Below are 14,005 nucleotides of genomic sequence, written 5' to 3' on the forward strand. Positions count from 1 at the left end.
TCCGGGTTTTGATATTTTCAATTTTTAAAAATCCAAATTCTGAAAAATTTTTGTTGGTACATAATCATAATAATTGTTGTACATAATTGTACATAATTAGTACATTTTAGTAGTATATACGATTTTTCGAAAATTGACATCGACCGGAAATTGACTACCTATCCCAAAATTGTGACCAGGAAGGCGAAAAATCTGAAAATCTGCTTATTATTGGTGTTGTTGAGTTTTTTGTGTAAAAAAAGTGTGCATGTGTATCATTTCTTCTATAGGTTGATATATATATTCGACCATCGGCGGTTCTAGTCATATTTAATTGACTTCAAATAAATTGTATGATCACCGACTTGTCTGCAAAACATATAACTAAAATCAGTGAAATCAAATATTAATTGATAGCTGTCATCAGTTACCCGTATTCTCCGTTTGGCTCATAGCCAAGTTCATCGGCTATGCGATTCGAATAATTGGATGTAAAATGGCTTGACATAACTTTTAAGCCAGAATCTTTACAAATTTTCTTCCCGCACGACAACATATGTTTTCCAATACTAAGTCCACGATATTTTGGTAAAACTAAAAATAATTTTTTTTTAAATTATTATTTTTATTAATAAATTTACTTTCTTTAGGAGGATTACCTAACAATATGATTTTTTATTACAAATTACCTAACATACTATCGCCTCTCAAATACGCATTCACTCCGTAGTATTCAAATATATTAAAACCAGTCATCAATTGTTTTTCTGGATCTGGATGTTTTGGTTTTGTCTAAGCATAAAATTCATCATTTGTAACTTGAAATCAAATCGAAATAATATATTAACTGATCCAGTCACTTACATATAACAAACATATACCGACGATATTGTTTGATTGATCAAAGCAGGCCACTGACTTCTTATCATGTAGTATTTGCAACCATTTTTCTTTGGCTTCTTCGCGATCATTGGATTCTATTAAAAAAAATTAAAACTTTTGTTAATATCGAACAACAAAAAAATATAAACAAATAATACATACTCGAAGCGGATAACGGTTCGTCTCTCAAATAATGTTCGGACATCAATTTCAGTACTTCGCCAAATTTTGATTCAGGTATATATTTAATGGTATAGTTCACGTTTTTACCACTGTCAACATCACGTACTTCAAATTTCTTCAAAAATGTCTCTTTTGTGAGCATTTTTTTCAACGATTTCATCGGATTGAATGAACTTGAACTTGCACCGTCACTCCCTTTTTTGGGTGCTGCCTCAATTACAATGGCAAAAATCCCAAATAATAATATTTGGGTGATGAATGTTCGTTTCAGCATTTTTATGCGTGAGAAATAGTTTTATTAGTAATCCCAACCAACTTTCGACACTTTTTGATGAAACTCTCATTAAGAGAGACTTTATTTATACAAAATTTTGAATTATTGAGTACGGTTATAGGCTACGTGTCTTACTACTATTTGCTAAACGCGTACGCTATTACACCTGTTTTGAATCAGCTCATCGGCGAATGCGATATAACAACATTATCGGTGTTGTGTTTCGAGCCCTTGAATTCTGAACTTAAATTTATTCTTTTTTAGTCTATTTGAACAAATGTTATTATTGTAAATGCTTACGCATGTAAATGAGAATTATCATCATGAAAAATTTTCATGATTGTATGAAAAAACCAAAAAAATATTATTTGAAGCAATTTTCAAAATATTTCTAAATAAATATTTAGGGTTTTTATGTCTTCCTGAATTAGGGATATTGCTCTATGTCATAAACGAATGGAGATAGGCGGTTGTATTCAAATACTGGGAGTAATAATAAGTTCAAATTTAACGTTTCTTCTTCAAAATAGCCATTTATTTTATAGACATATTTTTAAAGTCCATCGTTAGACATTTTACTCGGATAATTTTTGAATTCCGCGTGGAAAGAACTGTTCGTTTTTTCCACGTATCTAGTAACCGAGTCAGCCATTGAAAAATATACAATACATAATCCAACTTTTTTGGTAGTCAGTTTTTCGAGGCGTCCATTCTTTCAATTTGCTAGGGTTTTCAGATAGCCAATTTCTCCCTTGCCGTATTTTAATTTGATTCGAGTAGAATCAAAAACCTCTCTTTGTTAGAAGTTTTGTAAAGAAAATTCTTTCGATTTTTTCGACCTTTTACCGAATAAATTGATGATTTTTTTGGATTTCCATTTTTCGGAGACAAAATCACCCCCTAGAAAAATGAGGGATTAAAATCCTTCTCTTGGGTTGCCAATTTCAGGAGCCTATGTTTAATATTAAATAAATTCACTTTCTCACGGTTGACTTGTCTCCATTGTTTTTTTATAACTACAGTAGTTAATTAATAAATTGTTTTTTTTTTTCTATAATCCAAAAATCTGACCATAAACCAAACAGTAAGGATTAATTTACTTTAGTTTACTTTCAATGACATCATATTGTTTCTAAACAATGGATAGCAAAAACGAACAAACGAGTAAGAAGGTGCAAAAAATGTCTCGCGTTCAACTGCATTCAATACGTTACCTATGATGTAGATCCAAAGTCGAGTAGTTATAATTAGGAACAATCGTTCTTAATTATTCTGTTTCAATACTTTCAAAAAGGCTTCTTGTTGTGGTTTTTACATTTTATTTGTTGATGTTGAAAAACTTCAAATCTCCAAATGAATTTCTTTCAATTCAGTCGTTAAAACGTCTTTGTTGAGAAAAGAACTTGTGAAAGTCAAGCGAATTCAATTTACAAAAGTAAAGTTGCGCCGAGAGTTATATCATAAGAAACTGTTTGAAAATGTCGAACGATGATTGGATGCAAGAACTGGACAAAATGTTGGCGAATATTGAATGCCAGGCGACGTCATCACTACGAAATATTAGTAACTGTTTCGAACAATCAGGTCAATCGTTCCAACAAGCACATCAGAAATATTGTCTAAAGCGTTCAATTGACAGGTAAATCATCCTTGAATTTTGTATTTTATGCCGTTCATTAATGATAATAATTTCTTTTCTTTAGATTAAATGAAGTTTATTCCAAATTTGAATGTGATTCGTCGTTCAATAGAAATCGAGGTAGAAATGTCGCTCCAATTTTAACTGATGATAACAACTCAAATCCAATTATTGAAATCAGCGATGATGAAAGTTCAGATGAAAGGCCCAACACCAGCTCGCAACCATCCAGAGAAACTGCTTTTCGAAATGTTGATCGTGACATTAAAGCATGATGATGATCATGATGAAAGCGATGATCACACAGTTGGCGCGGAGATACCCAATGTCGAAACGAAAGAAGAAAAAGAAGATTTGGAAAATGAAGAGATTCCCATAGTTCGTGTTCCGACCAATCAACTGACCCGTGTATATAAGACAGAGTCAAACTGTTCTGGACGTGTCAAAATCGAGAAAGAAAACATTGAAAATGAAGCTAAGCATGTAAGATCGAATTTGCCGAATATTTTCAATAAAATTGCTGGCAACAACGAGACAAATGTGAATGTAGCTGGAAATGCGAGAAATGGTCAATCGACACTTGATAAATGGGTTTCCCAAAAAAATAAAAGTAACGGAAATAAAGAGAAATCCAATAGAGGTATCGGCGGTCAAACAAAGAAAAAGAAAACGGACGTTCAGAGATCCCACAAAAATGTAGAAAAAAACTCGAAAATATCTAGTGTTAGGCGAACTCACAGTGGAGAAAAACGATATCAATGTGATCAGTGTAACAAGCGATTTAACCAAAGTAACCATCTCGATAAGCATATGCGCACTCATAAGGATAGTCTGTTCCACTGTTCAGGATGTCATCGTGGATTTATACAAAATATTGATAAAGAGAAGCATGAAAAGGAGTGTAAACGACGTCGATATGAGTGCTATCTTTGCAACAAGGATGAGAATAAGAAAAAGTGCGTTAGTCTTTCGAAACGTGCAGTAGAAAATCATATGAGAATACATACAGGAGAAAAACCATATCAATGTGATCAGTGTAAGAACCGATTTGGTCTAAAGTGTGCTCTCACTTTGCATATGAGAATACACACTGGAGAAAAACGATATCAATGTGATCGGTGTAAGAAGCGATTTACCCAAAAACACCATCTCAATAACCATATGCGTACTCATAAGGATAATCTGTTCCACTGTTCTGGGTGTTACCGTGGATTTTCGCAAAATATCGATAAAGAAGTACACGAAAGAGAGTGTAAACGACGTCGATATGAGTGCTATCTTTGCAACAGTGATGAAAATAAGAAGAAGTATTCTACTCTTGGAAGGAGTACATTAGAAGAACATATGAAAATACATACTGGAAAAAGGCCATATCGATGTGATAAGTGTAAGAAGAGATTTACGCGAGTTGAACATCTCAATAACCATATGCGTACTCATAAGGATAGTTTTTTCCACTGTTCAGGTTGTCACCGTGGATTTTCGCAAAATATTGAAAAAGCAGCACATGAAAGGGAGTGCGAACGACGTCGATATGAATGCTATCTTTGCAATAAGGATGAGAATAAGAAAAGATATGTTACTATTTCAAAGGCTGCAATAGAAGCACATATGAAAATACATACTGGAGAAAAACCATATCAATGTGATCAGTGTGAGAAGCGATTTACCCAAAAACCTCATCTCACTGGGCATATGCGGACTCATAAAGATAATAACCGATTTCACTGTTCAGGTTGTCACCGTGGATTTTTACAAAATATTGAAAAAGAGTTACATGAAAGGGACTGTAAACGACGTCGATATGAGTGCTATCTATGCAACAGGGATGAAAATAAGAAAAAGTATGTTACTATTTCAAAGACTGCAATAAAAGCACATATGAAAATACATACGGGAGAAAAACCATATCAATGTGATCGGTGTATGAAGCGATTTACACAAAAGAGTGAACTTACTGTGCATATGCGAAGTCACAATAGAGAAAAACCATATCAATGTGATCGGTGTATGAAGCGATTCAAGCTAAAGATTAGTTTCACTAGGCATATGAGGACTCATAATTTATCATAAAAATAGTCTGTTCACTTTGAATCAAAAACCCGGGCAAATACGAATAAATTCCATGCGAAATCACAGGGGGTTGACCCTTCGCACATTACCGATGTAGTTCTAGACAATGCGAAAAAATCTTTAAATACAATGCGCTCACTATGCTGCGTGGGAAATGAAGTATTGTATTAGGCTCAACATATAGTCACCCCAAATTCATAGTTTTCATCCATAGTTTGTCACTATTTTCATAAATAAATAAGTATTTTAACATAAGGCCGGTTACAGTGTGAAGTAGAGATGTCATGTCATAATTAATATATGAACTGATAGTCTATAATATAAAACATATTTGGTTCGCGTTCGTTCGTATTCGTAATTATACTTCCAATATTAAAGCCAGAACTCGCTAAGTGTTATTTGAGTCAGCAAAACTGTCAACTTATTTTCAGATGTTGACGATTATTCTATCCAAAGAATTTCTGGCAGAGATGTTTTATTACTGACCATAAAGGGGTAATTTAGTATGTACGAATGAAACAAACTAAACGGTAATAAAATAAACAATACCTTTATTTATAATTTTAATTTGTTCAAGCTATTATATAAGTTATATTTTATTAGTAAATTGAAAATTGTAAGTAATTAGAGAAAGAAGTATTTCATCGTTACTTTAAAAATAAACCACTCTGTTCCCACAAAGTCCTTCCAAACGAAATTTATGGAGTTTCATTTTCATTCACATTCCTACTCTGGCTTCGATTATTATTGTCAATGTCCTTTATTGATTTGTATAGAGAATATTGAACCAACCAAAAATGAAATAGCAAAACTGTTAAAAAAACATTTAAAAATATTTATTCAATTGGATTCTCTTAATAAAAAAACCACTCAAACTTACGTAAAACTAAAATTTCAAAAATTGTGTATTCGTCGAATTGCGATGACGCACAAAGTGCGGCTATCGAGGAGAAAATGAGGTAAGCAATTATAACGGATGTTGTAAAAAGTGTAGGCAGCATTAACCTCGGCTTCTCCTGTGAAAAATATAACAATATTATTTAAATTGTTGTGAATTGTTACGTCTACAATACAAATGAATTTTGTTTGAAATTGAACATTTCATTGTAAATGTTCGTAGTTTGTTTACGTATTCAAATGATTTTGAACTCAATTTCCACTGCACGTGCAATAAAAGTACAATTTCACATTAAAAAAATTACTTGAAAAATCCCACGAATCCAACACGCCCCAACGAATATAGCAATACCTACGAAAACGGAGTATATTATAAATGCTTCAGTTCTGACACACACACACACATACACATTCATCGCATAGTATTATAGTACATTACTTACAATTCAACGCAATTATCCATTTAGCTTTGGCGTTGCCTTCCCAAAGTGGATCATAACTAAAATAACAATCAATTGAAACGGATTTTATTACAAATTTGGGTAAAAATTAAAACAATTGAACAATATTTTCCAAAATGTGTCATGGTTTACGACATGAGCCCAAACTTGTCTAGGATACTTTCTTCGATGCGATAAAATGATACTTACTATGGATCTGAATAATACATATTTTGAACCTTAAAATATTCCATACAAATCAAATAGAAATGCAATAAAATGTCCAACACGCCCAAAGTTATGCCAGCAATTTTTAAATCGACGCAAAAACAGCATTGCTTCACTGTAAGAATTTTCATTGTTTTCTTCAAAACGTTGGTTAACAGCAAATTGGTGTAACTTTTAGCACATTAAACTTGATTAAGATAGAAATCGGAGGAAAATGCCAAGAAAACTACAAAATATTTTGGAAAAGTTGGAAAAATTACAAGATTTAATCAGAGACACTACAAATATTGTTTATCGCCGTAATGTCAATAAACAATTTCTCAACTGACAGACGATTTACTGGCAAAAACTACTCCAATTGAGGAAAATTTGCTCCAATTGCTGAAATGAGGAATTGGAAAAAGAAATTGAATACGGTTTTCTTTGAGTGAAAATTTATTCACTCCATTATTGACATAAAGCGATAGTACACACGCGGGAAATCATGAACTTGACACTCAACAACTCATTTTCTTTGAATTTGGGAAAAAGGTGACATGCGGTAAATATTTTTCATGTAAACTTACGTGTTCATATCATATTCTCCCTTTCACTCACTTCAAACATGCGGTTTACCTTTTCTTTGGTTTGAATACAACGTTTTCTATCCGATCTATGATAAAAAAATACTTTACCTTACACAATCGGTGTCTGCGGAAAAGTAAAATGTATAATGAAGACACCTTGCTGGCTTCGCCCTGCTGAACCACGTGTAAAACATGTCTCGTCACAACAAATCAGTGAACTTAATACTCTCATAGTAGTCTCTGTTTGTAGGTCAAAGTAATGTATACAATTCCAATGTTGAGTCATTCATGTGTATTTTCCGGTATTTTCAGGAGAAGAAGTTAACATGGTGAAAATACTTGGTCAATTATTCAATTCCAATTAATTTAAACAACTTCGTATTTGGGGTTGTTGCCATCTTCGCATATATTTATTTTGAATAATACATAAATGATCACTACAATTAAAAAAAAATGCTGAATTTTTATCGTGAAAATGGTCAAAAATCGTCATTTCTGTGCCAATCTTGTAGTTCGCACTCATTTTGTCGGTCATTTCTCACAGCATTTAGATTCTTGGTGGATTGATACAAGGAAAACTCAACGATCCAGAGATGAAAACAAATTGCTGAAAATGACGAAAAATTATCAAGACAATGGGAGAACATTTTTTGTTCGTGAATTACCTGATAAACAAAAGCAAATGACAAACAAAACTAAAGTCCGTCTTCGATATTGAAGTGCAACAAACCAAAAAACAGACAGTGACACCGCCAATACCAATAATGTTATGAACGATGTAATGACAAACGATAACATTAACCCCGGCTTTTTCTGAGAATATAAAAAAAATTATTGAACATTTGCTATATACACCATAAAAGTGTCTGTCGTTCTTTCATCGAAATATTATTCAAACACATTTACCATGAAGATTCCAATTAACCATAGTATGCTGATCGGTATGCAGATGACTGTAAGAATGCATTTTAACATGTTTAACTGTTCAAAACTGCTGTGACTTTCACAATGCGAGCTTGCGTTGCACAATATTATACTTACAATGTGCCACAATTGTAAATCCCCGTAAAATAATTCCTTCTTCATTTTGATGGATTTCACTCCTTCTTTTGAAAAAAAGAGAATTCATTTTTGGAAAAATTAAATAATCATCTTGTAAATTCAAGACTTACATCGATTGATTCTTTTGAATAATTTCAAGCATCACAATGTAAAGATGTACCGAACGAAAAAAAATATCTAATAGACCCAGTGCAATACCAGCTACTTTTAGATTAATACAATAGCAACATGTTTTCACCGTTGGACACAACATATTTTTACTTTTTTTTTTGTCCAACTGTAACAGTTTTGATATTTAACTTTTTTCAACTTTTAACAGTTTCTGTCCAACTTTAACTGACACTTTTTAAGAAAATAATACAAAACAAGGAATATAAAATGTTCAGTGACGATGGCACAGAACAGTAAAAAAGCGCGGGAAATTTAAATCTAAATGGAATATTGACATTTCACTAAAATGACTATGAGTGAAAGGAGAAAACAAACATATGCGCAAGTCTTGATTTTTAGTTCAATTATCAGATTTAACTCTTTATTGTTGAGCAATACTTTGATGTTGCACTGTCACTAAGAGGTACTGGAAACAACAACAACAGAAAAGTATTAGAGACACGCACAACTTATCTTTGCACAAAAATTTGAATCTTAATTATTGTTGTTTGTTACACACTTGTGAAGGACTTTCGTTATTTGAAAATTTACAAAATCTATTAACGTTAGATTTCATCGCTGGCTCAAAGACACTTTATTTATTGAAAATAGGTTGAACAAAGTTGAAGTTCATCTTATAGATGTTTTCATCTACGCCGAATAAAAGATGCACTGGAAATGTGCATGGAAATGTCAAACTTTATAATTCACTCAACGGACCTTTTATCACAATGACACTGGTATTTAAGGAGAATCGGAGAGGATTCAATGTAAACGGTTGATGTATCATTTTCCACTACAAAAATGTCCAACTCAATCTCCTGCGATGTTTACTCGTGTTTTACTACGATGCAGTTTATGGAAGAGCGATCTTTCAATTATAGTTATTTAAGGTGCATTTCAGCAATTTTTACCGAAAGCTTGAAACTTTTTTCCTTTTCTTTTGTTGAACATAATGTTTATCACGAAAAATTGTCATTTTTTTAGGGACCCAATAAAAAAAACTTCCGAACATCGAATGTTAAATTTAACTATATTTTAATAAAAAATGTCTTCATTTTCCCAAAATCTCTTCGAATCAGTGATTCTGGTTTATAAAATATTTTCGATTGAATCAGTGGTATTTTTGTAGTCATATCCCTTCAGTAAATCAGTTCCATTCTCTGGATTACAATTTCTAATGTTGGTTTCTGTCATAGATTCATATAGTGCATATTGTTGCTTCCATAAATTGTAAAGAATATCTAAAAATACGATTTTTTTAGAACGTTTTTAAGAAGTTTCTTTTCGATTGATTAACAATGCGACTTTTAAATATTTACATGATAAAACCCAGAGCAGAAGGACAATCACCGTGTGTTCTACCTTTGAAACAATACTGCAAAGAGATATGATCAATAAACGTTTTTTAAAGTTATAATGTTTAAAGAGATATTATATTGAGATATTTTCAGCCAGATGAATAAGCTCAGGCTACTGACGTCAGGCGCCGAAATGTAGCGACAACGATGAAAGTGATTGTTGTAAATTCTTGCAAAAAACATAACATTCACTTCTATTGTTTTCGCTCCATTTCAGCGCCTGAAGTAAGCAGCCTGCGCTGATTCATCTGGATGAAAATAAGTCAATATAATGTCTGTGTGCAAAATTTTCAAATGTGGACTTACTTTGTTGTACTTTGTCCCCAATGGTAGAAATTCAATGAATAAAATGTTTTCGATTCACAAAATTTGAAGATGATTTTAACGGACAACAAGAACACTGCCACAATTTCAACCACCAACACAAGAACCATTGGTATGATAAAGGTTTGGTTTTCCTTGAGTGAAATAAAAGAACAATTTTTCATATAAACCAAAATGAGATAATAAAAAGTTGTTTAGGCATCGAAAATACCGTTTCTCATCTACTCACAAATAAGGTTCCATAAAGTCCGAATATGCTTGCAACTAAACCAAAAACTATATGCAACACGTTTGTTACTACTTGAATAAATGTGAAAAGAGCAGTGAAAATGGTATCAATTCTGTTTACTCACCTTGCAATAGCGCATTGAATTTAAAGTAGCACTCATTTTCCCACGTGGTTTTTCCAAAAACAATACACAAGCCACAAACATGCAGAACGGTAAAAACTGTATCTACTATAATAGTGCCCATTCTCAAACTGGCGAAACAACTGTGAGTCAATGATACCATTTTCACTTGTGTTTTATCCATTACTAGTTAGCAGATCCGCAAACCAAATAAATTCAATTGATTTCAACCTTGATTTCTAGTGATTGCTTAAAAACTAATAATCAACATTTAAATTAACTTGAATATCACTTCACTTTACATGACTAGTGTTTACAAAACATTGAACAAAAGACGATTTAGTGGTTACCTTCTCTGAAAAAAGAAGCGATACATTGGGTGTGTCGTACAAGAGGAGTGCCACTTCACAATCGCATTAAGGTTTCAGTACATAATTAATTGAAGTTTTCATTAGTGTGTATTTTTCACCGTGAAATAGCTCAAATAACTGCTGTTTATGAAAATTATTTTTGAAGCACTTTTCATGCAAAAGTCACAAAAAATTTGGATTTTTGTATGGGAATCATGCCTGTATGGTATCGTAAAGACGTGAAACTTTGCACGGGTTATTTTTTTTTTTTCACAAAAAAAATAACATTCGGAGAGTTTGGAGAAATTTCGAATTGGGGAAAATTTTGTATTTGGGGAGGTACACCCTAATTTTGATTGAAATCTCTTCAAACTTTCAGAATATTATTTTTTGTGTAAAAATAGTCTGTGTAAAGTTTCACGTCATTAAGGTAGCATACAGGCATGATTCCCATACAAAAATTCATTTTTTTTTGTGATTTTTTCAAGGAAACTATGCGTTTGTGCGGAAAAGTCAAACTGTTTGTTAATTGTTATTCAAAATTTCAGAAAGGTGGAGAGTCCCTAAAATTGATATAGATTTTACGACAAAAAATTATATCTCTTTTAGAATCTCATTACTGAAATTGAAATGAATACTTGGGCAGAAATGATATTCATCCATATTCATTGGTTGCACTTTCCTAAATTATCATATTCAACTACTTGAATAATTAAATATTGAAATGTACATAGGCCGTATTAATTCGAATCGCATTCTTCGTTTTATAAAAATGTGAAAAACACCTTTCAAGCATGTATATAAGGACGCTGAATATTTTGAGTTGTAGACAGTGTATTTGAAGTCATCCCGTAAAATGAAACGTTTCATAAATTTTACTTTTTCGGCAGTCATCTTTGTCTTTGCTGTGAGTAAAAGAAAAATAATATAAAGTTGAAAAAAAAAATTAATTTTTTTTCATTTCATTTTTTTTGGAAAACAGATAAATTTGGCATTTGCTGATCAAAGTGGCCAAGGGCCCGAGACTGTAAATTTGAAAGATGATTTGAGTAAATTCGAAAGAGTATTCAATAATGTGAAGACCTTTGTAAGTAAATTACAAAATGGTGACAAACGAAAGATGACTGCTCTATTCACGCTTAAAATGTTTGAAGATAATTTGGGAAAATATAAACAAACCGTGCCACACATTTCACAGCTGAAAAATAACCATCAACGAATAATCAGTGAAGTTTTTATCGATTTTAAAAATGCCCATGAAGAGGAGATAAAGAAACGAAAGAAGCTTGACGTATTAGAAAATGCTTATTTAAATTATTTGAATGCTGTACAAAACGATTCTTCAAAGGCAAACACAATTGAGTCCGATGCCCACAACGATTTGGAGTGCCGCACCAATTATATGACAGAGATGAAAAAAACGTTGGAATCGAGTGCATCATTTAGTAAAATTTCAAAATCTGGCAGATTATGCGGAAATGCTGTTGAACTTAGCAATCAACTGACCAAACTACGCGTTTTATCAAATCTAGACGAGCTAAGGAAGAACTTTGACGGTCACTTGAATAAACTACTTTTTGAATAAATCTACATATGCTTTAATTTTTGTCTTTTGTGGTCGTGAAAGGCTGACGTCAGATGAAATTGGTAGAAGTTTTACGTCAATAGCAATGATCTGTTTTGAATAATATTCGACAAGTGAATATTCATTTCATTTCGTGTACAAATGTGAAACAACACAAAATTAATAAAACATTTTTTATACACAAATTTTTTATTGCGTGTTATTTTGACAGTAGATAGCCAAAAAAATTTAACAACATTTTTTATTGAATGATTCATTTCAATGATTCATCAACGCAGCGTTATACGCTAGTTTTTCTATACACAATTTTCGTTTTGCAGTATAAATATTTGAAATATGCATTCCTTTTATTTTTCAGCATAAATGACTTATCAAATTTGTTGGGCTTAGATTTAGATTTCGTTTAGAAAATTATTATTCGTTCGGGTAAAGAGGAAGAAAGCCTTTTTCTTTCCAAAGGGCTATAAATCAAGTAATTTTAACCAAAATCTTAGCATTTGAGCGATACATAACCTATTGGATGAGTGGAATACAATTGATATTTTCTTATCATTCCGAATGATTGATTCGGTAGTTTTGTTTTTGATATGATTGATTATTATACTCACCTAACACCAATCATTTGATAAAAAAAAACTATTTATGAGAAGAAAGTTGAAAAAAAATTCATTTAATGTTGAAATTGTGACAAAATGAGATAAAAGAAAACGTTAGTCATACAACGTGCCATCAAGAGACTGAAAATATGTGTATCAGTTCAATGGGAAATTATATAATTGGTCATGCTGAGCGATGCTCATCATTAAAGAATTCTTTCTCAATATCAAGATTTTGAATGTATAGGTTGAATGCATTAGTTTGATGCAGATTTTGTACGAGAAAAGAACTTCTCGATTAAAGCCGAAATCTATTGAAGTATCAAATAGAATTTAAATAAATGTTCAATGAAAAAAAAAACATGTACTATAAAGACTTTTGGTTGATTAAAGTTCACTTTATTAAAGAATTTACTAAGACATATGGAAATGTTTCTTTATCCGTTTTTCATAACTAACATTAATTATGATTAAACAAAAAATTTAATTCGATAATAAACTAATTTAGGTTTTCCTTTATTAAAACTTAATTTTACGATATTTCGAGATATTCGAGTGTCTTTTAGTTCATTTATGAAGAGATGGGAGAATATTTGAAATTTAGGTGAACATATGGTGAATAGAATTTAAAAAAATGGTTGTTTAGTTAATATTCATCCCTTCGACGAGGTCAAACGTCGAATCTCGATTAAGTTCAAATTGGTGTCGCCGTTTTTGGTCTCCCATTTGGTGGACAAGAAAATATCTTCAGTTGCATAAATCAGTACTTTTCGTGCTCCGGCCAACTTGGTGCGTTCTTCATTCAACATTTTCAAATTCATAGCTCCATCATTGTCTAACGATGAAATCACTTTAATTTTGTTCAACTTCAACGAGTGACAAATGAATGACAAAATGAAATCGACGCTTTTATAATTTGTAATGTAAAGACGTTCAAGTTTCACAAGACCGTTTGCCAACAGCTGCATATCAGCGACATTCGATTCATACCATAAACCGATCTTTAGTACTGTCAGATCGGTCAATTGATGTAAATTATAGATGTTGTTAAACCGTCCAATGGCTA

The 14,005-nt window shown here is 32.0% G+C and overlaps 5 protein-coding genes across 8 annotated transcripts; 1 reads left to right on the plus strand and 4 right to left on the minus strand.

Annotated features, from left to right (window-relative positions):
* Positions 1–37: 37 nt before the first annotated feature.
* LOC116348068 lies at positions 38–1,423 on the minus strand. Its single transcript, XM_031778928.1, has 5 exons — positions 1,024–1,423; positions 844–956; positions 669–771; positions 411–573; positions 38–348 (listed from the first exon to the last, which is right to left on the minus strand). The coding sequence occupies exons 1-5, from the start codon at positions 1,316–1,318 to the stop codon at positions 300–302; spliced, it is 723 nt and encodes a 240-aa protein (XP_031634788.1). The 5' UTR covers positions 1,319–1,423; the 3' UTR covers positions 38–299.
* Positions 1,424–5,560: 4,137 nt separating this feature from the next.
* On the minus strand, positions 5,561–6,896 carry LOC116348070. Of its 2 annotated transcripts, none has more exons than XM_031778931.1 (5): positions 6,578–6,896; positions 6,371–6,426; positions 6,233–6,279; positions 5,911–6,046; positions 5,561–5,788 (listed from the first exon to the last, which is right to left on the minus strand). In XM_031778931.1, the coding sequence occupies exons 1-5, from the start codon at positions 6,724–6,726 to the stop codon at positions 5,781–5,783; spliced, it is 396 nt and encodes a 131-aa protein (XP_031634791.1). In that variant the 5' UTR covers positions 6,727–6,896; the 3' UTR covers positions 5,561–5,780. The 2 variants fall into 2 exon arrangements, with proteins under 2 accessions (XP_031634791.1, XP_031634790.1); XM_031778930.1 differs by having other exon boundaries at positions 5,561–5,841.
* Positions 6,897–7,551: 655 nt separating this feature from the next.
* LOC116348063 lies at positions 7,552–9,020 on the minus strand. Of its 3 annotated transcripts, none has more exons than XM_031778920.1 (5): positions 8,334–9,020; positions 8,203–8,264; positions 8,068–8,114; positions 7,827–7,974; positions 7,552–7,768 (listed from the first exon to the last, which is right to left on the minus strand). In XM_031778920.1, exons 1-5 carry the CDS (start codon positions 8,474–8,476, stop codon positions 7,641–7,643), a joined length of 528 nt encoding a protein of 175 aa, XP_031634780.1. In that variant the 5' UTR covers positions 8,477–9,020; the 3' UTR covers positions 7,552–7,640. The 3 variants fall into 3 exon arrangements, with proteins under 3 accessions (XP_031634780.1, XP_031634781.1, XP_031634779.1); XM_031778921.1 differs by having other exon boundaries at positions 7,892–7,974; positions 8,203–8,267; XM_031778919.1 differs by having other exon boundaries at positions 8,203–8,267.
* Positions 9,021–9,465: 445 nt separating this feature from the next.
* On the minus strand, positions 9,466–10,647 carry LOC116348030. The gene is made up of 5 exons (XM_031778880.1): positions 10,412–10,647; positions 10,288–10,334; positions 10,041–10,192; positions 9,696–9,751; positions 9,466–9,617 (listed from the first exon to the last, which is right to left on the minus strand). Exons 1-5 carry the CDS (start codon positions 10,590–10,592, stop codon positions 9,466–9,468), a joined length of 588 nt encoding a protein of 195 aa, XP_031634740.1. The 5' UTR covers positions 10,593–10,647.
* Positions 10,648–11,552: 905 nt separating this feature from the next.
* On the plus strand, positions 11,553–12,528 carry LOC116348052. The gene is made up of 2 exons (XM_031778903.1): positions 11,553–11,665; positions 11,741–12,528. The coding sequence occupies exons 1-2, from the start codon at positions 11,615–11,617 to the stop codon at positions 12,341–12,343; spliced, it is 654 nt and encodes a 217-aa protein (XP_031634763.1). The 5' UTR covers positions 11,553–11,614; the 3' UTR covers positions 12,344–12,528.
* The last annotated feature ends 1,477 nt before the right edge of the window (positions 12,529–14,005 follow it).

The sequence above is a fragment of the Contarinia nasturtii genome, unplaced genomic scaffold (assembly GCF_009176525.2).
Source record: "Contarinia nasturtii isolate CC-2019 unplaced genomic scaffold, AAFC_CNas_1.1 Cnas_scaffold_2229, whole genome shotgun sequence".
Taxonomy (NCBI): Eukaryota; Metazoa; Arthropoda; class Insecta; order Diptera; family Cecidomyiidae; genus Contarinia; species Contarinia nasturtii.